General features: G+C 37.2%; 1 protein-coding gene across 1 annotated transcript in view; it reads left to right on the top strand.

The window, feature by feature from the left end:
* Positions 1-22,673, top strand: part of LOC124594159 (G-protein coupled receptor GRL101-like) — a 324,101-nt gene extending 301,428 nt beyond the window's left edge. Inside the window, exons 21-26 of the mRNA XM_047132515.1 lie at positions 6,642-6,840; positions 8,136-8,283; positions 9,384-9,475; positions 14,830-15,050; positions 20,301-20,478; positions 22,360-22,673. Of these exons, the coding sequence (XP_046988471.1) occupies positions 6,642-6,840; positions 8,136-8,283; positions 9,384-9,475; positions 14,830-15,050; positions 20,301-20,478; positions 22,360-22,673 (1,152 nt within the window). The remainder of the gene's footprint in view (positions 1-6,641; positions 6,841-8,135; positions 8,284-9,383; positions 9,476-14,829; positions 15,051-20,300; positions 20,479-22,359) is intronic.
* Positions 22,674-24,319: the final 1,646 nt, after the last annotated feature.

Genomic DNA, 24,319 nt, shown 5'->3' with positions numbered 1-24,319 from the left:
TTAACATAGTACAAGGCATGCCATAAATATCAGGGCTCCCTGAAGATTTGTAACTTTTTACAATTATTATGACTTCTTTTGGATACACTCTCTTCCACATTACCATGCTGCATTTATTCTCAAATTTCACAGCAGCTGCAGGATCTATTCTAAAGTCAGGAATTTCATCTACTGTGTTTTCCATTATTTTTATAAAATTGTCATTAAACACATCTGGCCTGCAAGAATTAGAGCAAGAGGTGGGCTTTTTCCTGTGCTCATTAACCAGATCCCATGCTGCTTTACAAGGATTATGAGCTTCAATAAATCTGGCATTGCTTTCTTTCTTTGCTTTTTCTACTTCCTTTCTGTAGATCTTTTGGGCCTGTAAATAACTAGAGTACAGTCTATCCTTAATATCTATATCTTTAGCAGCTTTGACCTCATCATTTAGTATTTGGACAATACATTTTATTTTGGCTACTCTAGGAGTATACCACCTCTTTACTTTGTTAGTTTTTTTGTATACATTTTGATTTAACATTAGAGTATCTCTTGGGTTTTAATGGAAAATGTCCATCAAGTTGAATGCAGAATTTGGTGTCAATTCATCAATTATTTGGTGCAAATCTATAGAATACAGTGTAGTTTTGAAATCATCTAAGCTTTTCTTTGTAATAACTCTATTTCTGAATACATAATTTGAATGCCAGCTGGCATTTTGTTGTGTACTTACTGAGTTTGTCCATAACTTCATGATTACTGCATGGTGATCTGCTGGTATAGGGTCCACCATACTTACTTTGTAGTCCCAACTATTTAGGTTTGTCACAATTGTGTCAAGACAAATAGCTCCTCTTGGTGGTAGAGAGTTTCCTACGAATAGCCCATAGCTCCTTACTAAGTTCATGAAAGCTCTTTCTTTATCATTACCTTCTCCAATATGAATGTTGAAGTCTCCACATAAAGCAATTTTTGTCCCTAAGTGCACTAGATGACACAGACAACTTTCCAACTGGTTGAGGAAATTTTCAAAATTTCCATCTGGGGAACGGTACACAGAAACAACAATTAAGTTGGCATCTGACAGTCCCAAAGCAGCAATTTCTAGGTCTAGATCTACACAAAATAAGTCAATTTTATTGGCACTTAGTTTACTATTTACACACACAGCCATACCACCATGGATAGTAGTTCCTCTACACCACACATTCACCATTTCTAAATATTCAATGTTTCTGTAGTATTCAGTTTCTGGTTGAGCTAGCCAGTGTTCACATATACATGATACATCAGGTCTCTCTTCATCAACAAAAAGTGATAATGTATCAAGTTTTGTTCTGAGGCACTGCACTTTTACACTCACTATAACTAAGACAGCATTTTCTTCAATGATATCGTTTCCTTTTTCACCGGAATGTTCTTGGTCTTGGGAGTTTATTGCACTATTGCACTGGGCATCCTCTGGAATAAAAAATGTTTTATCACAATGTTCTTCAGCCATATACTGTTGTCCATTATTCTATCTTTTAGGTCGAAATCAACACCAATTTTGAAGCTATTATTTATTCCATTTGTTTCCAGTTTTTCAACTGTAAAATTGTTGTGATTTGGGAAAGTGTTCTGTAAGAAGTTAGTTATAGTTTCAGCTGTGGTGCCACATCTTAGTTTGCTTAGGTGCAACCAGGGTTTTTTATCACCATACAGCATTCCTTTTTCACTGCCAATACCTATTATGGCTTTATTTCTGTTTTTAATACTGGCATTCACAAACGATTGTATAGTGAGCCTCAAACACTGTTCACCAGATTTTCCATTTTGTAGCACAGTCTTGTAAGATTTTTTGTTTTCTTTTTCTGTGTATTCAGTGGTTTTGGCCAGTTCATTTTCTTGTTTCACTATAGTCGAATTTCTTCTGCCTCTTTGCTTGTTTTTCACTCCTTGCCAGTCTGTATCGATGCCTTCTGAAGAGTTTTCATCCATCAGATTGTTTACATCTGTATTTGGTTTGTTTTGAATGTGAGGTTGAGTTTCACTGACACACTAATTGTTTACATTTGTACTAGATGCCAGTCTAGCAATGTTTGGGTCTTCAACATTATTTCTCATTTGAAAATTACCACTTGATGAATTTGCATGCTTTTTGTTGCTGTTTTCATTGGTGATGGTGGTAGGTGCTGCTTCTCTGACACACTCCAGACCTTTATTTGAACTTTGCCTCAGATTAGCGATGTTTACCTCTTTATTTCCAGCTATAATACATGGCCCTTTTGTTTTCTACATCCTTTGCACACTGTCTTGCTATGTTTCTCGATGATTAAGATGCTTCTTCACTTCGTGGTACCAATATTTCTAACTTAGAGTTTGTGGCAATAACAGTGTCTAGTTTTTCTTTTATTTGTTTGTTACCACTGGTAAGTTTTTTCATAATTTGCATAAGCTTACTCAGTGATGCAACTAGATCAACACTGCATTGCTGTGTAGAGTACAAGATTTGTTCATGTTTTGCTGTATTAATGTCTTCTGAGATTTCGTCAGCTAATCTCACTTCACAGTTGTCACAAACGTATTTTAAGCGACCTTTTGAGCACTTTAGAATTTGAACTTCATTGTTGGTGAGCCCCACACATTCCATGTGAAATGATTTTCCACACCACAGTCCACACAAAGCACTGAATTCCTTATTTTTACGTTTTTCTCGCACTTAGCACAAAGCATGCTTTCACTGGACGCCGTCTTTCCAAAGTGATAGGCAGAGCTTGGAAGTCAGGCAGTGCCCATGAGAGCACTAACACTCACCAATCGGTATGTCTTCTGGAGTGAAACACTGTGGACTTTGTGGTAGGTGTGGAGAAAATGCAGGTGAGTCTTAAATTTTATGACAAATGTCTTGGTACAGAGTGTGTTATCACAGAGTATGTCCTTAGCATGGGTGCGAGGCCAGAGTTGATGTTGATGCTGTGAGGAGGAGACCCGGACAGAATCAAATTAGGTTGGTGGAAGCCTCGCTGTCAACCAAACTATTGTCCTGCACTGGTAGCAGTGATGGTAATCAGCTGGTATCGAATCACATGATGGAATCAGTAGCTTGAGGTGGAAGTGATCACATGAAGACAGAAAGCTGCTGACTTAGCAGATGTTCTTATCATCATCATCATCATCATCATCATTTAAGACTGATTATGCCTTTCAGCGTTCAGTCTGGAGCATAGTCCCCCTTATAAAATTCCTCCATGATCCCCTATTCAGTGCTAACATTGGTGCCTCTTCTGATGTTAAGCCTATTACTTCAAAATCATTCTTAACCGAATCCAGGTACCTTCTCCTTGGTCTGCCCCGACTCCTCCTACCCTCTACTGCTAAATCCATGAGTCTCTTGGGTAACCTTGCTTCTCCCATGCGTGTAACATGACCCCACCATCCAAGCCTGTTCGCCCTGACTGCTACATCTATAGAGTTCATTCCCAGTTTTTCTTTGATTTCCTCATTGTGGACACCCTCCTGCCATTGTTCCCATCTACTAGTACCTGCAATGATCCTAGCTACTTTCATATCCGTAACCTCAACCTTCTTGATATGGTAACCTGAATCCACCCAGCTTTCGCTCCCATACAACAAAGTTGGTCGAAAGATTGAACGGTGCACAGATAACTTAGTCTTGGTACTGACTTCCTTCTTGCAGAAGAGAGTAGATCATAGCTGAGCACTCACTGCATTAGCTTTGTTACACTTCGCTTCCAGTTCTTACACTGTTGCCATCCTGTGAGAATATGCATCCTAAGTACTTGAAACCGTCCACCTGTTCTAACTTTGTTCCTCCTATTTGGCACTCAATCCGTTTATATCTCTTTCCTACTGACATTACTTTCGTTTTGGAGATGCTAATCTTCATACCATAGTCCTTACATTTCTGATCTAGCTCTGAGATATTACTTTGAAAACTTTCAATCGAATCTGCCATCACAACTAAGTCGTCCGCATATGCGATACTGCTTATTTTGTGTTCACATATCTTAATCTCACCCAGCCAGTCTATTGTTTTCAACATATGATCCATAAGTAATATGAACAACAGTGGAGACAGGTTGCAGCCTTGTCTTACCCCTGAAACTACTCTGAACCATGAACTCAATTTACCGTCAACTCTAACTGCTGCCTGACTATCCATGTAAGACCTTTAATTGCTTGCAAAAGTTTGCCTCCTATTCCATAATCTCGTAGAACAGACAATAACTTCCTCCTAGTAACCCGGTCATATGCCTTTTCTAGATCTATAAAACATACGAGGGCCGTTCAGAAAGTATCCTCCGGTTGATTTAAAAAAATACACCAAGTTAAATAAAAATATTTTAATATATACATCTTACAACTACATCTTTGCACTATTTTTCTACATAGTCTCCATAGCGATTGAGGCACTTATCGTATCTCTTCACAAGCTTTGAAATTCCTGCTGCATAAAAATCACCCGCTTGTGCCTGGAGCCAGCCTGTGACCGCATCTTTGAGCTCTTCGTCGTCATCAAACCGCTGTGACCCGAGCCATTTCTTCAAATGCATGAAGAGGTGATAATCACTTGGCGCCAGGTCTGGGCTGTAAGGTGGATGGTTGATAACATCCCACTTGAAGGACTCAAGAAGGGCCGTTGTTCTGCGAGCAGAGTGAGGACGGGCGTTATCGTGCAAAAAAACGATACCGGAAGTCAGCATACCACGGCGTTTGTTCTGTATAGCCCATCGTAACTTTTTTATTGTTTCACAGTACACATCTTGATTAATGGTCGTACCACGTTCCATGAATTCAACCAACAACACCCCTCTGGCATCCCAAAACACCGTTGCCATCAGTTTTCTGGCAGAAAAATCTTGCGAGGCTTTTCTTGGTTTGGTAGGCGAATTTGAATGTGCCCACATCTTTGATTGTTCTTTTGTCTCAGGGTTCACGTACTTAATCCAGGTTTCGTCACCGGTCATGATTCTGTTTAACAATGGTTCTCCTTCGTCCTCATAACGTGACAGAAAGTCTAATGCAGAGGCCATTCTTTGAGTTTTGTGGTGGTCGGTAAGAATTTTGGGCACCCATCATGCACAGAACTTATGGTAACCCAATCTTGCTGTCACTATCTCGTACAAGAGAGTCTTAGAAATCTGTGGAAAACCAGTAGACAACTCCGACATTGAGAAACGTCGATTTTCACGAACTTTTGCATCAACTGTCTGAACGAGTTCGTCAGTCACCAATGATGGTCTACCACTCCTCTCTTCATCATGAACGTTTTCTTGTCCACTTTTAAATAAACGTTCCCATTCACGGACAACTCCTTCACTCATAACTCTTGGTCCGTACACGGCACAAAGCTCATGATGAATAGCTGCTGCAGAATATCCTTTGGCTGTAAAAAACCTTATGACAGCACGCACTTCACATTTGGTGGGGTTTTCTATTGCAGCACACATTTCAAACTGCCACAAAAACTAAACTAGCGCAGGTACAACGTTCACTCGACCACAGCTTGATGCCGACTGACCTGTTGAGTGCATGAACGCACAGATGGCGTCGCTACTCCCCCCACAACCCGCACTGCGACCAATCGGAGGTTACTTTCTGAACCGCCCTCGTAGATACAATTCCCTGTTCCACTCATAACACTTCTCCATTATTTGCCGTAAGCTAAAGATCTGGTCCTGACAGCCTCTAAGAGGCCTAAACCCACACTGATTTTCATCCAATTGGTCCTCTTAGTCAGCCATAAATGTACAGGACTGCTAAGACCTGTGTGCAGCAAAAGGCTGCCACAGTAATAAAAATTTACAGTCCTTATAAATAGTTTGGTGACAGGAAGTTCAGCTACTGCAGAGGTGAAGTATTCAAGAGGTGGAAAGATATACCAAGGAATATGTGTAACACAAAGCCTGAAGGTTCATGCTAATTAGAGAGATATTTCATGTTTTATGGGTTGTTTATCTTTATTTATAGCAATGCGGACTTATTTGCAGGTAACAATTTTCAGCTGGAACCATTCCATCCACAAAGAAATTATTTGTTTCCTCTCACAGATTGAAATTGCTTCCTTCCTCTTTGAAAGCTCCAGTTCAGTATTTCTAAAAACAGACTGCACTCCATACATGTGCATAACTACTACTTTTCAGTAACAAAATTTTTAGATGATGCTAGCATTTTCTGCAGTGAATAATGAAAGTGGGTGCTGGGGGCTTTATATTGACATTTCTTTGACATTTCTTTAGGTATTTAAGGTTACGTACTATGTGTCTCAATTATATCACTTATCTCTAAGAAATATTGTAGCTTTGTTACTCTCATAAGTCGAAATAATGGTTTAATTAGTTCATAAATGAGATACTAAAGTTGTGTTTCTACTTTAAATATTTGACAGATATCAGTGACTGTGCAAATGTCAACAAATCTGATGTTAATTTTAGAAACATTATGAAAGAGTAGAAAGTACTGTTACAGTAGCATATCATCTCACCTTCTCCATTCTCAGCCTTTTTGTTCCTAAAAAATTATTAAACCTGTAATTAAATAAACAAGTATATTATTTTTTGGATATATTATTTACATACAACACATCCTTTTGTGTTACCTTTATTCCTGGGTACCAAGGAAAACTTTTCTCATGACAACTACTTTGGTATTTTCAGGTTCATTCATTCCTTATCACCAATCTTGCTATAGGAGATTTATTCATGGGAGTTTACCTTCTCATAATTGGAAGTGCTGATACTTACTACCGTGGAGTTTATTCAGTTCATGATCGTGACTGGAGAAGTAGTGGATTGTGTCATACTGCAGGATTTTTTAGCACCTTCTCTAGTGAATTCTCAGTGTACACACTCACTGGTTGGTTTCTTGAAATGGTTGATATTTTTCTTTGTATAACTATTTAATTTATATATTTAACTTATTTATGTCATGTAACTGTTTTTCATAATATTTCTTGTAGCTGAAACTTAAATTAACGATCCATTTGGTACAACAGGCCTGACAGACACAGCTGACTTTCTTTTCTTTTCTTTCTTTTTTTTGCAAGCAAAATAAACCAGAGATAATCATTTTTAATAATTCAACAAAAGATCAAATTTGTGATGCTTAGAGTATGCCATAGAAATGGGTCGCAGAAGGATATCAAACTAATGTAAAAAAAAAAAGTCATAACGCAATCTGCATATTCCATGCAAATTTGATCTATTAACCTTACGCCAATGCATTTCTTCTGCTAATTGTGAGTGAGTGGCTGTAATACTAGCAGCATAAAAAGACCTTAAAACTTATTTTTTTCTAATTTTACTGTTTAATAAATTTATATCTTGAAAACTGAAACTTTGGTAGTGGTTTAAAATTTTTGGTCTTTTCTACTTTGTTACATTTCTTGTTAATAAATGACTTTTTTTGTATCCAGTTTTTAATTAATCTTTCTGCACTGAAGGTAATTGATTACATTTAGGGCACAAAAATTGGTTAACTGAAATAACAGGCAAATTTTGAATCTGTGCTTTTCAGGTGCATTGCGTCTGAACTCAGGACTCCCACTGTTGTGCTTGTGATCTCCTGATGGTAGATTTACAGTTTCCTTTTTTAAAAAATGTAACCCTTTTTTCTGTAAATGTGTTCTTTAAAGATGATTTCAGCTCCAAATGTAAGTATTTTGACAGAAACTCTTTCTCCATCAGTCTTCTTTCTCTCTGTTTTTGAAATATTTCATTTGTTCAATCTTCTTTTCATTTTGTAAATAGTAAGTACTAACATTAGTTTCTAATGAATACAGACATTGTGTACTCATCTCTTCTATCTCTCAGAATTGTGCAGAAACTACAGCTTGTAATCAGTATCTCCATTTAATTTTTGTTACGAGGGAAGGGATATTATCTGAAATCATACTGTACGATATTTTACTTCACCACTTCAGTTATCAAATTATTGTCTCCAACTTGTAAACATTTTTGAACTATGTTACATACTGTTGTTACTAAGAATATATCTGAATGTAAAAAAAAATAATGCTTTTTTGTTACATTTTATTGATGATAATTGACTATGATTAACATAATATCTTCCTAAGAGCAAAGACACTTCACAGAGAATTTACTTATAGAACTTTTCAGTGTAGTTGACACTATTTCTTCTTGTCCTTACAGTTATTGCTTTGGATAGATTCTTGGTGATACTATTTCCATTTCACGTGAGGACAATGAAAATGACAAAAACCCGAATATTGATAGCAGGAGGATGGTTGGGTGCTGCATTTTTATCAGGTCTACCTTTTATACACGTCAGCTATTTTAAGTGAGTGTCTTTTATGTAAAATTATTTTATTTCCAAATTTGTCAGTCATTCTTTCATTAAGTCATTTTTTATTTAATATCACATTTTGTATCTAATAAGTACAAAACTAATGTATTTAATTACCAGATTTTGATTCTAGAATTATGTTAATGAAACAGAGTTCACTAAATATGATATCATTAATGGGTCTTACTGTCAGTGAATTAATTTCAGTTGGAACACACACACTTTTCAATGCTGCTCCTAAAAAAACACAGTATTATAAGTGCAAATTGTGAAAAATACCAGTACTGTAGGCATAGCGTAACAAATTTGATGGTTCCATGCATAATCTGATTCTATGGTTTCATTTCGATCCGAGCATTATTATGTTAGATTGTTCAGAGAGGCCATAGAAATTCAAATTCACTAATACAAAATTAATTGAAAAGAAGAACAACTGAAATGAGACAAGTTGTGGTCTGTATTAGGAAATGAAGCAAACAGCACCAACTCTTCCCCACAAAAAGCTCCATAACCAACGCCAGTGTGACTATGTGATATCAGGCAGTGGTCTGATGATGTCACAATTTAACTGCTGTGTGGATATGTACAAACAGCTCAGCTTGCTGACCTTGTTCAAGTTTGAAATTACTGTTTGAATCTTCATAGCCTCTGAAGAGATCTCTAGCATTAGGAGATGAACATCGTCATGAAAATATGCCTTGGACCAGAGCCTGGTGTCCATAAAATGAAATTCACAAAGCTCATAAATACCGGGTGTAAACACCTATATTGTATGTCCACATATTACTGTCTGTTAAGGGGTTCACTCTTAATAGTAATGTGATAAAATTCTTCAGAAACTATTAAATGACCGTGACGGCAGATAAGGCCAAGAAATAGTGTTGGCTAAACAATGTCATGAAAAGTGTTTTGTGTTCTTTTTCGTTTTATCCATTGTAAGAAGGTTGGTGTGTCAATTATCAATACTTGTAATCATATCAATGGTTAAGATAATGAAATGATATCATATTGTAATTGTTTAGTCTCCAAACCATCTTTGCTATTAATAACATTAAACTATTACGCATTTTACAGTTGTTTCTCATTCTGCACAGGAATTTTTATGGAAGATCTGGAGTTTGCCTTGCACTTCACATAACACCACAGAAATATAATGGATGGGAATATTCAGTGTTTGTGTTCCTCTGTAAGTATGTAAGGAGACTTTGGTCTTTATTTAGAATATTATCTCTGTCTTTTAATCCATTTTGTGTGACTTTGACTCTGTATTATGGCAAGAACCAATAAGGTATTATGGCTTATGATAAGTTGAAATTTATTGCTATATAAGAAAACACATATATATAAATGGCATAAATAGTTTCCATAGCTCCTTTCTCAATCTGTGAATAATTTCCTTAGCAGATGCTGTTGTGTCCATCATATTTTTTTGTATGATAAAACCACACCCACACTGCACACTGACACATCAATTTCCAGCATCTGTTGTTTGGGAAGCATGTACATCACTAAACAGCATACCAATTTGAGTCAGTTCTGTAGCAATGAGAAAGCAATGTCACACTATAATGCTCTCTGAAACCCTATCCATTTCTTTAGCTGTGCTTAAAAGAATAAGAAACATGCAGAAGATTTGGTACAATCTTGCATAGTACTTTACGTTGTCCATAAACATTTGCAACTCCTTCAAATTGTGGGGTTTAGGAGTTTTCTCTGTGGCTGTGAGATGGTGACTGATTTATTTTACTCCATGATGGAAAACACAAAATTGCAAACTTTGGTTGCTGATGGGTGAAGCTGTGGTGCTGCAGTGTAATTCCACTATGCACCTGGCAAGGGTAGTATACAGGGAAAATGTTGATACTGGGGCACAAAGTCTTTGCTAATTTCATTTAATCTACATGGTTGGGCAGTAACTGTGCCTTGTAGACAGGTGAACAATGTATGCAGATGTCGGCGTTTGAGGTAGGATGTGCAGCTGGGCTCAAAGAAGCCAATTGGAGTAATCGGCGTGTTGCTGGACATTTGAATAAGAGTGATTCCACTATTCAACGATGTTGGCAGGATGTGTGAGCCATGACTGAATGGGGCAGCAAGATGGATGCTGTTGACCTAGAGAGATGACTGAACATGAGGACCAAGCAACCATCAGAGAGGCACTCAGAGCAGAACAAGCAGTCATCATACAGGGACTCAGAACTCCAGATTCATTATTATCATTGATCCAACATGTAACTGGTGCTTCAGTGATCACAAGGACCATTCATAGGTGGCTCACAGAAAGGGGGTTAAGCTCTTGGTGCCCCTTGTGTTGACCGCAATTGACCTCTGTACACCAACAAGTTTGTTTACAGTGGTGTTGGGCACACTCAGCCTGAAATCTCATTGAGTGGAGTAGAACCGTCTTCAGTGATGAGTCCTGCTTCAAATTGAGCCCGGATGACAATCAAAGGTGTATCTGAAGACTCTACAGACAGCAGTGAGACACCACTCTGAATGTCACTCACCATATGGCCCAACAGCTGGGAGTAATGGTCTGGAGTGCCATTTCATTTCATAACAGCAGCCCTTCTGTTGTTATCCATGGTGCCCTTGCAGCGCAGCAGTACAATGACTATACTCTATGTCCCATTTTTTTGCCCTCAATGCCAAGCCATCCTGGGTCTACATTTCAGCAAGATAATGGCTGCCGTAACACAGTGACATTTTCTATTGTTTGTCTTTATGTTTGCCAGTCCTACCTTGGCCAGTAAGATTACCAGATCTTTTCCAAATTAAGAATTTTTGGAGCATTATGGCTGGACCCTCCAGCCAGCTCAGGATTTTGATGATCTAACATGCCAAATAAACAGAATTTGGCATTACATCCCTCAGAAGGACATCTAACAACTCTGTCAATCAATGCCAAGCTGAATAACTGCTTGCTTAAGAGCCAGAGGTGGAGAAATCCATTATTGACTTGCTCAAATTGGAGGGTGGTGGAGGTCTCTCTCTTGAATAAATTGTACATTTTTTTTTTTTAAATTGTAATCATTTGTTTGTCTGTACTTGTACATCACATCTACTGAATTCCATCCCATTCAGATAATCCCTTCGTGGTGTTTTTTTTTTTTTTTTTAAACAAGGTCCATATCACTCAAATAATAACTGGTAAATTCTGCATGAGGTTGTGTCCATTGGCCAGTAGTATCAGAAGATCGAAGGATGCTGGAAATGGCAAAATGCGAAAGTAAATGTTGATTGCCACTAATTTTATGCGGTTTGTTGCCTAATGGTAATGAAATATTAATCTTAGAGAAATTTTTGCCTCACATTAGTTTCAATCCCAGTTTCTTTGTGTGAGATAATCAGGTATTCTATTATTCTTTGGTCATTAATTACAGATTTTTAAGACACCACAGAGGTGAAAATTGCCATAACCTTTATGAATTATGATTGGCTAAGTGGCACATTAACTTAAACATGTACAAGTATACCTACACCTGTACTCTTTGAGTTGCCCTAAGTTACTGGTGGAAGTTATACACTGAGATGACAAAAACCATGGGGTAGCAATATGCACACATATAGATGGCAGTAGTATCATGCACATGAGGTATAAATGGGCAGTGAATTGATGGAGGAGTCATCTGTACTCAGGTGATTCATGTGAAAATGTTTCTGACATGATTATGGCCACATGACAGGAATTAAAAGACTTTGAATGCATAGTGGTAGTTGGAGCAGACACATGAGGCATTCCACTCTGGAAGTCATTAGGATACTCAATATTCTGAGAAGCACAGTGTCAAGAGTGTGATGAGAATACCATATTCCAGGCACTACCTCTCGCGATCAACAATGTGGAGAGAGCAGTGGCATTGTCAGTGCTAACAGACAAGCAGCACTGCAAGAAATAACTGCAGAAATCAATTGGGACATACAACAAATGTATCTGTTAGGTCATTTCAGTAAAATCTGGCATTTCGGACTATGGCAGCAGACAACTGACACGAGAGCCTTTGCTAATAGCATGACATCACCTGCAGCAGCTCTCCTGGGCTCATGACCATCTCAGTTGGACTCTAGACAACTGGAAAACCATGGCCTGGTTAGATGAATCCTGATTTTATTTTGTAAGAGCAGATGGTAGGGTTCAAGTGTGGTGCAGACAACATGAAGCTGTGCACCCAAGTTGTCAGGAAGGCACTGTGCAAGCTGGCGCTGGATCCATAATGGCATGGGTTGTGTTTGCATGGGATGGACTGGATCCTCCGGTCAAACTGAAGCAATCATTGAGTGGAAATGATTATGTTTGGCTACTTGGAGACCATTTCCAGCCATTCATGTACTTCATGTTCCCATATAATGAGAGAATTTTTATGGATGACAATATGCTGCATCACTGTACCACAATTGTTCTAGACAGTTCAGGCAAATGTTTTGGCCACCCAAACTGCCCGACATGAATACTATCAAACATTTATGGGGCATAATCAAGAGGTTGGTTCATGTACAAAACTGTGCACTGGCAACACTTTCGCAATTACTGATGGCTATAGAGGCAGCATGGCTCATATTTCTGCAGGGGACTTCTGGCAACTTGTTGAGTCCATGCCACGTCACATTGCTGCACTATACTATACTAAAAGAGGTCCAACATGATATTAGGAGGTATCCTACGACATTTGTCACCTCATTGTAAGTTGCGCATTTATTACTTCCTTTATTTTTATTCCATCACTAAATGTCCTCAAAAAGAACCAGTCAGTAAGTCCTATTAATTCAAATTTCTTTAATTTTACTGTCATAGTCATCTCATGATATATATTCAGAAGCTAGTATATGCTGCTTACTTTCCTCAAAAGTATGTCCCCAGAATATTAACAGGAAACCACACCTGATCCGCATCTCACCTCTTGCAGTGTTGGCCATTGGAGTTGGGTGAGCATTTCTGTGATATTCTCACACTTGTCAAACAATTCTCTGGCAGATGATGCTGCCATTCTGGATCTTCCCTATTTCTTTTATTAATCCTAGCTGGTAATGGTTCCAGACTTATGAGTAATACTCAAGAATCAATCAAACAGTGATTCTGCAAGCTGCTGGCTTCACAAGCAAACTAAATTTCCAATACTACAGGTTCAATCAGGTTAACCTTGGATAGGTTGATCTCTTTTTTAAAACTATTCCTTTACTGAAAACGCCACTGAGTGAACATGAAAGGGACATGGTGATAAAGACAAGAAAAATAGAGAAAATAAAAACTGATTGACTAAAAATAAAAAATATTGAACAATAAACAAACAAAAGTTAGTGAAGTACATTTTGTTTACAGAGTGTACATAAATTTGAAGTCTAGTGGTTGACAAGCATGGAGCATCTGCTTAAAACACATTAACACCTCTAAACTTCTAATCCAAACTGTATCTGTGGTGAAGCAATTGCCCAGCACCTTATTATTGTAATGCATGTTATCTTCGGCGACAAGGTTTGTTTGTTACTAATGTAGACATTGTACGCATTCATCATAACAAGGTTTTTATTCATTATGCCAGTATGTAAGACTGAAGCCGTGATTCTATGGTAACTGCTATTTAAAAGGAGTCCTATCATAAGGGACTTTCATTGTAATACTATAGCTCTTCACAGCGTCAAGATTTAGACAGCAGCCACAGGAAGCATGGAACAAATTTTACCCAATCATGGTGGCATCTGACAATGACAGGCTTGAGGAGATACATGACTCTGAGGAAGATGCTTTGGAGATTTTAAGGATAAGAGAAACTACTCCAATTTGTGTGTAATATTATAGAGTAAGAGCAGGCCTCATAATGGGATTGCATGATGTAAGATGGTTAATCTATTCCTCATTAGGATCATTGTGCAACTAGGCAATTTTATGATTAAACATCAGTTAGGAAATGATGAATATGGCATAATAAAAATTTTTTGTCAACATAGCTAGTGATGTAACTATGAAAAATGAAGGATGTGCTCAGATTTGCTATTAATTTTTGTGTTATATCACACTTTAAACAAGATCATTTACTATGTCTTGTATGTGGCCTGAATGATGCAACACGTGACACACCATATCCAGCTTGACTGACTGCTGTTGCTATCAATCCTATGCAAATTCAAGTGGTTAGCCCCACCTCGCTTGAGAGAATTCTCACTCATTGTTAGCATTTCACAAGTGGCCTTAAGTTTTCAATTGTTAACCATATTGTGTAATAGAAAAAAGGTGGTTTGACAACTACTTCATTATGTGTACCAAAGTCATCACAAACAAGGAATTTGCTAATCTTTGACAGTGTATCAGTTGTGCTCAATATGTATCTCTCAGGTTACTGGTGCATGATAAGTAGCCCTTTTTTTCTTATATTTATCCAGATGCAGCTTCATTTTGAATCATCCTCTTTTTAGAAGGTTTATATGTAGTGAATGTGTTTTGTGTAACTTGATTTATTTAAATGTGTCTCTTTGCAACTGTGAGTTACATTTCCATTTTCAGACATCTGTGATTTATATTGACCAAAAGTACAATATTTCTTACAGTCTTGAATCTGGCATCATTCTCTGTTATTGCTGTCGGGTATACGTCAATGTTTGTGATAGCGAGGACAACTCAACAAGCAGCACAAATGAATCAGAAAACTGCTGAGTCAGCAGTGATTGCCCGCCGAATGACTCTTATTGTTGCTGCAGATGCAGCTTGCTGGATGCCTATCATATGCTTGGGGATACTGTCTTTGGCAGGAATGACAGTCCCTCCACAGGTACACAAAATGTTCTTTTCCAATATATAGTAGGTCTTTCAGCTATTGTTGGTAAAAATTTTCTGTTGAGTTCTTCCCTTTCATTTGCTAGAAAATGCTTAGTCTGTATTTTTTTAGCAGGACTGATTTCTTTTGGGCCAAAAACCAGAACTAGCGCATTTTAATGAGACTTTTTTCTTCTGTATTATCTAATTTTAATACAATACGTCCACATTTTATGGGTTTATGGTGCCCATGGAAAACTTAATGCCATTACAAAATGTGTACTTTAAATATACAATGAGCTGATACTATAATAATAATAATAATAATACTGTTTTGTTGCTTCTTCACAAAGGAATGCAAGGGCAGAAAAAAGATAGCGGTGGCCCTGCTTCCAAAATAATTGCTTCACTTGCTATCCTTACTCAAGTGACTGCATCAGGTGTTGTTGTTGTTGTGGTCTTCAGTCCAGAGATTGGTTTGATGCAGCTCTCCATGTTACTCTATCCTGTGCAAGCCTCTTCATTTCTGAGTAACTACTGCAACCTACGTGCTTCTGAATCTGCTTAATGTGTTGATTTCTTGGTCTCCCTCTTCAATTTTTACCCTCTGTGCTTCCCTCCAGTACTAAATGGGTGATGCCTTGATGCCTCAGAATGGGTCCTGCAACCGATCCCTTCTTCTAGTCAAGTTGTGTCATAAATTCCTCTTCTCCCCAATTCTACTCAGTACCTCCTCATTAGTTACATGATCTGTCCATCTAATCTTCAGCATACTTCTGTAGCATCACATTTTCAAAGCTTCTATTCTCTTCTTGTCTAAATTATTTATTGGCCATGTTTCACTTCCATACATAGCGACACTCCACACAAATACTTTCAGAAAGGACTTCCTGACACTTAAACCTATACTTGATGCTAATAAATTTCTCTTCTTCGGAAACACTTTCCTTGCCACAGCCAGTCTACATTTTATATCCTCTCTACTTCAACCATTGTCAGTTATTTTGCTTCCCAGATCGGAAAACTCGTCCACCACTTTAAGTATCTCATTTTGTAATCTAATTCCCTGAGCATCACTTGATTTAATTTGATTACTTTCCATTATCCTCATTTTGCATTTGTTGATGTTCATCTTATATCCTCCTTTCAAGACACTGTCCATTCCGTTCAGCTGCTCTTCCAGATCCTTTGCTGTCTCTGACAGAATTACACTATTGTTGGCAAACCTCACAAAGTTTTTATTTCTTTTCCACGTATTTTAATTCCTACTCCAAATTTTTCTGTTTCCTTTACTGCTTGCTCAATGTACAGACTGAATAACATCACTTCCTCCTCAATCACAGCTTCCTTTTCGTGCCCTTGACTCTTATAACTTGTTGTAAATAGCCTTTCACTCCCTGTATTTTACCCCTACCACCTCAAAAGCTTTCTCTAAGTCTACAAATGCTAGAAATGTAGGTTTGTATTTCCTTAACCTATCTTCTAAGATAAATCATTGGGTCAGTATTGTGTTGTGTGTTCCAACTTTTCTACAGAATCTGAATTGATCTTCCCCGAAGTCAGCTTCTACCAGTTTTTCAATTAGCCTGCAAAGAATTTGTGTTATTCTTTTGCAACCATGACTTATTAAACTGTTAGTTTGGTAATTTTCACACCTGTCAGCACCTGCTTTCTATGGGATTGGGATTATTATATTCTTCTTGAAGTCTGAGGATATTTCACCCGTCTCATACATCTGACTCACCAGATGGAAGAGTTTTGTCAGGGTTGGCTCTCCCAAGGCTATCAGTAGCTCTAATGGAATGTTGTCTATTCATGGGGTCTTGTTTTGAATTAGGTCTTTTAGTGCTCTGTCAAATTCTTCAAATAGTATCATATCTCTCATTCCACCTTCAGCTACATCCTCTTCCATTTCCATATTACTGCCCTCAAGTACATCGCCCTTCTACAGACTCTCTGTATACCCCTTCCATCTTTGTGCTTTCCCTTCTTTGCTTATGACTGGTTTTCCTTTTGAGCTCTTGATATTGATATGTGGTTCTCTTTTCTCCAAAGGTCTTTTTAATTTTTCTGCAGGCAGTATCTGTCTTACCCCTAGTGATATATGCTTCTACATCCTTACATTTGTCCTCTAACCATCCCTGCTTAGCCATTTTGCACTTACTGTCACTCTCATTTTTGAGATGTTTGTATCAGGTGATAATGAAAACATTGGACTTGTATTATGGGGAATGATATATACATTTGGTTGTGGCTATAAAGATTTAGTTTTGCATAACACATTTCAGTTGACTGTTGCAATGGTTCCTTGAATGAGGTTTCTCAAAGTGACATTAATTTCACTAATTGATTAGAAAGCATTATGTCAGTTAGATACAAAATCAGCTGGTTTTGTGAAAGAATGGTCATATATCTAATTACTTTTTTAATGTACCATAGTGATATCAAATGTAAGCTACATGTATTATTTATACAATAAGTACATCAACATTTATGATTATTTTACATGTTAAGTGCACATGTAGTTTACGATTGATTAATTTTATTTCTTTATGTGTTCCACTTTCTTATGTGGAACATAATGTATATGATGTTAGTGGATTCATTAAATTGAATCTTTTATCATTCATGACAGTGGAGCAGAGTAAAAGCATTGAGTCTCTATTTTTTTACTTGTCTGTCAAGTCTGGGAACAATAAAATAAAACAGTGTTACACATTTTGTTAAACTCTTTAGTTTTTGCAAAATAACCCATCATTTGCTCTTAATGTATAAATACGAAGTATGTTGAAAAGCAGTGCAATATTATTTTAAAAGTGCATCTTATAAATCTACTGATCTGAAAAAGTGTCAGAAAAGCTGTTGATTTACTTTTGAGAAATAAAAAGGCGATACAACAAGGTTCCAGAAAAATTAAAAAATTGAGAAAAGATTGTACGGTTCTTTGCTGCCTTGTTCATGTATTCCCGCAATCTTTTTTCCTCAATTTTGTAAGTTCTTTAGGTATCACTGTGTGACAAATTCACATACTTTAAATAATAAAATGAACAAATACAACCCATTCACTGTGTTCAGAAAGTGTTAAGCACTGGATACGCACAAAATTAAGAAACTTAACTCCATAGCTTAGCTACTGAAATAGTATTCTCCACACACATAACTGAATGAGGATGACTCAAGTGTTAGCAAGAATGAGAGATGAAGAAACACCAGAAGAGGAGGGTAGCAATACACAGCTAGAAATTATTTGACCATGCATATATTGGCAGAGGAGAATCACTTGAAAATAGGCTTATTGATGAGTGAAACTCATAGATACTTTAAAAAAATGTTTAATTCTCCATCAATCATACAAATGCCATTTGACTGTGACTGTGATATTGAAAACTAGTGACACATAGCACAAACACTGTTTCAGTGCTGCTAATCAGCTGTATCAAGAATTTAATGTTAGAGAAATTCTCAGTGTGCTTTAGATGATATGCTTCATCTTCCCATCCCTGATTATGAAAAGGTAGCCTGTCATAAATTTCTGTATTTAGAAAGCACCTCTGGACAGTGTATGTGTTTGAACCCCATGGCAATTTTTCATTTTGCTGTGTACTGTGTTTAATAAGTAACTGAGTAGTGCTTTTTGTGAGAAGAGAGCAGCAAGTGTTTGCACAATAATTATGAAATAAACATTTAGTAGATTTGATCAAATAAATGATATGCCTAGAAATTGCCAGTTTTCCAAGTTTATCTGTATATCATTTTACAAACAAGGTTCAAGAAAGCAATAGCTTTGTGTTCTCTTAAGTGGTTAATAGTAAAGGGAAACAGTGTTTACTCTGATATTAGAACAGTACCTCATCAAACATGTGCCATCTATGACACAAATATAATTGGAATGAATGTATAGATTGTGCTAGTTGAAAATTTGTGCCAGACTGGGACTCAAATGCAGATTTCCTGCTTATCATGAGCATTTGCCTTAACATTTAGGCTATCGGAGCAATGGCATCACAAAGAACAATTGTTTCGCTTCACATTTGAATACACTGTAATAGCTGTTTTGTTATGATATGTTCTGTTAATGCAGACCAATAATCTTCTTCTACATAAAGCTGTGATGCAGGTTCAATCAGTTCCACTCTGCCCAGCATTCTCTTAAGATTCAGTCACATATTTGTAATTTTATGCATTTTACAAACAGATAGCTGGCCATTCTCATTGATTTTATCCTTGTAAAAGTATGAACTGTGTTACTTCAAAGTTTCTGGAAGTTTTTATGTAAACTGTTGCTCTCTTGCATTGTAAATCATAGAAATAGATGGCAATGAAGTAGACAAGTGCAATAGAAACAATACACTGAATAGTTTTGCTAGCTTAACAATAAAAGTCAGTACCATCTTACTTGAAAGTAAATTCTTTAATATTCAGCAACAGATGAACATTTGTCCTTACACTTAATGAAGAAATAATTTTAATATATTAGTTAAATTGTGCTAATAATACTTAGATAGTACTAGAAACAGAGAGGTGGTCCAAATCAGAAGTGAATAGCAACAAAATCTTACATTTAAATAAAAATGCATAACAGAAGGATAGACTGAATGCTAGATGTGTCAATGTATTCATTTCTGTAATAAATGCACGTCATATCAAGTTATAGTAGAGTTTTTTTCTGAATGCAAAATAACTTGAGTAAAGACAAATGCTGAAGTTATGTTAAACAATCAAGTAGCTTGTTTTTATAGATCACTTTTTTGAGATACCACAGTGGGAGAACACTTGGTGTCTCACCAGAGCCACATTCCATAAGGTGGCCTGAAGGACATAAGGTCAGCTTAAGATATAGATACACTTCTCTAACACATCTTGTATGAGGAATATAAAACAGAGTTGTGTAACTACAATATAAAGAAAAGGATAGATTGCTATTTTCCATAAAGATGACATGTTGAGTTGCATACAGGCACAGTGAAAAGACTGTTACACATTTAGCTTTCAGCCAAAGCCTTCATCTGAGCTGCTGAGGAGGCTGACCATGTGTGCATGAAGTGTGTGGATGTGTACATGTTTTTTTCTCAAGAAGGTTTTAGTCATGAAGAGTGTAACAGTCTTTTTGTTGCACATGGCTGCCACTTATTGTGTCAAGTTTATGGTGAATAGCAAACTATCCTTTTCCTTATATTGTTGATATTTCAGCCTGGAGCTTCCATTGTTTGAAGTATGTAACTGTGTGAAGGAAAAGTAATAAATCACCTCAATTTTCTGCACACAGGTTTACGCATGGATAGCTGTATTTGTTCTACCACTAAACGCAGCTATCAATCCTATTCTTTACACAATATCAACTACACCTTTCCTAGAACCAACACTAAAAGGATTGAAGACTTTGAAGAGGTCATGTAGGCTGTCGCTTACAACTGAACAGCACCACACATACTCATCTGTTACAGGTAAAGTCAGTCAGACAAATAATTCATTTAAAAATTTAAAAATATATGTTACTGTCTGATAGTTAAAGCACATCTCTTCCATTTTTAGTGGCTGTTCAATGATTATAGTTTCTAAAACATGCTTTGTCAACCCTTTATTGACCTTACAAATTTCTATGCACACTATTTGATCAAAAGTATCAGGACACCCCTGTGTAATATGGAACTGATCACTAGAGGTCATGAGATATGGACCCACCGGTATAAAAAACACAAGAGTATTTTGTTGTCAGTAGAAGTGACAGTCAGGAGAGCTCAGTGACCCCAAACATGGATTAGTCATTGGATCTCACCTGAGTAACAAAAACGCCAGGGACATTTCAACCCTGCCATGCTGACTGTTGGTGATGTGAGTGTGAAATGGAAATGCAGAGGAAGAAACGTAGATGAACTATGACTGGCAAATCTTCTGTACTGGAGGACACTGATCACCAAGCACTGAAAAGGCTGGTTGTAAGAAATCACATGAAATCAGTGGAAGGAAACTCTCGTCAGTTCCAAAGTGCTACCAGCAGTCCAGTTAGCACAGTGACTGTGTGTAGGGAGTTAAAAAGAATGGGATACAGAGGTTGAGTAGCCTCTTATAAGTCACACATTTATGTAAATCTGTTGGAGGAGCTTGAGTTTGGAAAATGCCTAGGGAATTTTATCTGCTATCATATATAGTGCCAACAGTGAAGCATGGTGTAGAGAATTTTACAGTATGGGGATATTTTTCGTGGTTAGGGTATGGTGTCCTTATTGTGCTTAAGAAAATGCTAAATTTGGGAAGATATGAACACATTTTACAATATTAAATTCTGTGTACAGTATTGGAGAAGTTCAGACACTATTGTTGTTTGTTGAAGAATGACAATGCACCCTATCATTAAGCAGCATCTCTGAGGCAATGGTTTGTGGACAGTAACACTCCTAAAGTGGGTTGGTCTACCCAGAGTCCTGACCTGAGCTGAACTGAATACCATTGGGATGATTGAAGATGGCGGCAAATAGTAATGGTAAAGTTCTTAGCTTACGTAAAAACTCATGTTTTGATGGGGAAAAGTGTAAAAAAATATGGAAAAGTACTAAAAACTGGAATCACATGCAAGGAATACAAGAACTCCTATCATTTTCAATTTGCAAAAGTGGACTCATCTGTGAAAGAAAATAATGAATTTATAACATGCTGGAACTGTAGTCAGTGCTGCGTTAAGAACTCAGATAACTATCATAAAGCAAAAATTTGTGACTGTAGGTGTGAATTATCTGTACTAGTCGGCGATATGGTTAGTGAAATCCAGAGCCTAAAGGCTGAAGTTACTTTCTTAAATAAGAAGGTGTGTGAATTTGAACAACAGTGCCTGATGAACTACTGTAGACCTAAACTGAAAACCAAGGAAAGCTTTCCTGCCATCATTACTCAAAACAGGTTTCAAATTCTCGATGAAATAGTAGAACAAGAACATGCTTAGTCCATGCAAACTAGAAGTAATCCTTCAAGCAGCAAAAAAACTGTCAGTGATAAGTTCAGAAAACACCAAGTCCCAAACTCGTGTGCAAAATGTGAAATTGAACGTAAGCAAACTGTCGAAGCAAATGGAATCTGTGAAAGTACATGCAAGAAATCATCCCTAGAGAAAAACAGAAGAAACAATGACAATCACAAACACAAGCAGGGCCAGATTCTATTATATGGAGACAGCCATGGATGTGAAATAGCGCAAAACATCGCAAATATGCAAGACAACTTTGCAGTGGTAGGCCACATCCAGCCTGGAGCCCCTCTTTCTGCTGTGGTGAAGCTGTGCATGTAGGATTGTGACTCGTTCTCATCCAATGACTGTGTCATTATTATGGGAGGTTCATATGATGTAGCAAGAAATCAAGCAAATGATGCAATTAGACATATGAAAATGGTACTGGGTAAGTTAAATGACACCGAAACAATTGATGTCAACATTCCACAGAGGTATGATCTTATGAAACAGTATATTGTGAACCGGGAAGCTCATAAAACAAATGATAGGATTAAAGCTCTATGTAGTAAATTACAGAATGTGTCTTTAGTAGATGTCAGCTATCTAGAAATGGAGCTGCACACATCTCATGGTCTGCACATGAACAAAAGAGGCAAAAAGATTGTTAGTAGCAACATTATTGAGGAAGTCAGGTGACATTGTTCACAAAGTGATGAAAAGAAGTCCATTGCCATGGGGTGGTACAACCCACCTCAACAAAATCTGCCACAACACCAGCCACTGCTGGCAAGCCAGGGAAACTTGTAAAGCCTGCTGGCCTCATTGCTAGTGCAAAATTATCCTCGAGGTCCAGCAGGTAAAACTGAGTCTTAAAATCATACACCAGAATCTTGGTAGTCTTAAAAATAAGCGTAATGATCTAGATGTATTTTCATGGATTGACAAACCCGATATATTAGTTGTAACTGAACATTGGTACAATGAAGCTCTGATTAGCATTAGTCAACCAATCTGTATGAAATTCTGCACAGCCTTCAGTAGAAAAGACAAGACTGGGGGGAGGTGTATCAATATCCACTGTAAATGAAAGTAATTTTAATGTTATTGATGTGAGTGCCTTCTGCTTGGAAGGAGTCTCAGAATTTTCTGCAATAAATCTAAAATGGGGAAGAGATAGCACAACAGTTATCAGTGTTTACAGGCCACCTGCAGCAAATACAAATACCTTTTTTGTAAATCATTCTGACTTGCTTGTATATATAGACACAAAATTTCTGGGCCAAATGGTCATGTAAATATTATAGTTATAGGGGATATAAATATAGATTTATTAACAAATGATGTCAGCACCAAAAAGTTACATCTCCTGTGTGATGAATTTAACCTGACCCCACTAATTCGGTAACCCACTAGAGAAATTGGCAATAGTAAAACATGTCTTGACAACATAATAACAAACATGAGCCACCTATCCCACAGTGCATCAGTTTTAAAACTAGCCATCTTAGATCACCATGCAGTACAGCTTAAATTGGAGCTCCATGAGGCCCCCACTGTCACCACAAAGCAACAGTTTGTAACGAAAAGAATAATGTATCATGACAACATAAATAGACTAAACTGTATGCTAGCACAAATAAAATGGTTTGAAAATAATAGCTTTTCATGTGATAGCTTTGCTGCTGACTTCTATTACTGCTTTGATACCACATGCCCAGTTGTAATTCCGAAAAAGAAACAAAAAATATAAACAAAAATATTTGGGTAAATAGTAATGTCACTGAAGCGAGGGAAAAATTAAAACTACTCCACAGTGCAATGCTGAATAATAGAGAGATTACTGAGCTAAAGGAAGCCTTCAAAATATATCAATCACACTATAAGGACTTACTCACACAGACCAAGAGCAACTATGTTGCAAATAAGCTTCAAAACTCGCACAACGTAACTGCTGGCATCTGGGCAGCCATAAACAGTTTTAGAACCTGCAATGACAAATCCTGTATGGACTTTACTATTAACCACAGTGGCATGCTCATAAAAGACCAACTGGAAATTGTAAACATTTTTAATGAGTATTTTTCTTCCGTAGGGGAAGCCATAAATGACAAACATAAAAACATGCACTACAGTTTTAAAGGTAGACACATGTGACCATAGTATATATCTAGCCCCCACAAACTGTGCAGAAATAATGGGCATAATCAGCTTTCTAAAACCCTCTAATTCAGCTGGGCAAGATGGCCTAAATATTAATGTTTTAAAAGCCTGTAGCCAAAATGTCTCCGTACCTCTGTCTGTAGCAGTCAACAATATATTAGAATCAGGCACCTTTCCAGACA

This window comes from Schistocerca americana, chromosome 2, assembly GCF_021461395.2.
Source record: "Schistocerca americana isolate TAMUIC-IGC-003095 chromosome 2, iqSchAmer2.1, whole genome shotgun sequence".
Lineage (NCBI taxonomy): Eukaryota > Metazoa > Arthropoda > Insecta > Orthoptera > Acrididae > Schistocerca > Schistocerca americana.
This window is presented reverse-complemented; position numbering and strand designations above follow the sequence as displayed.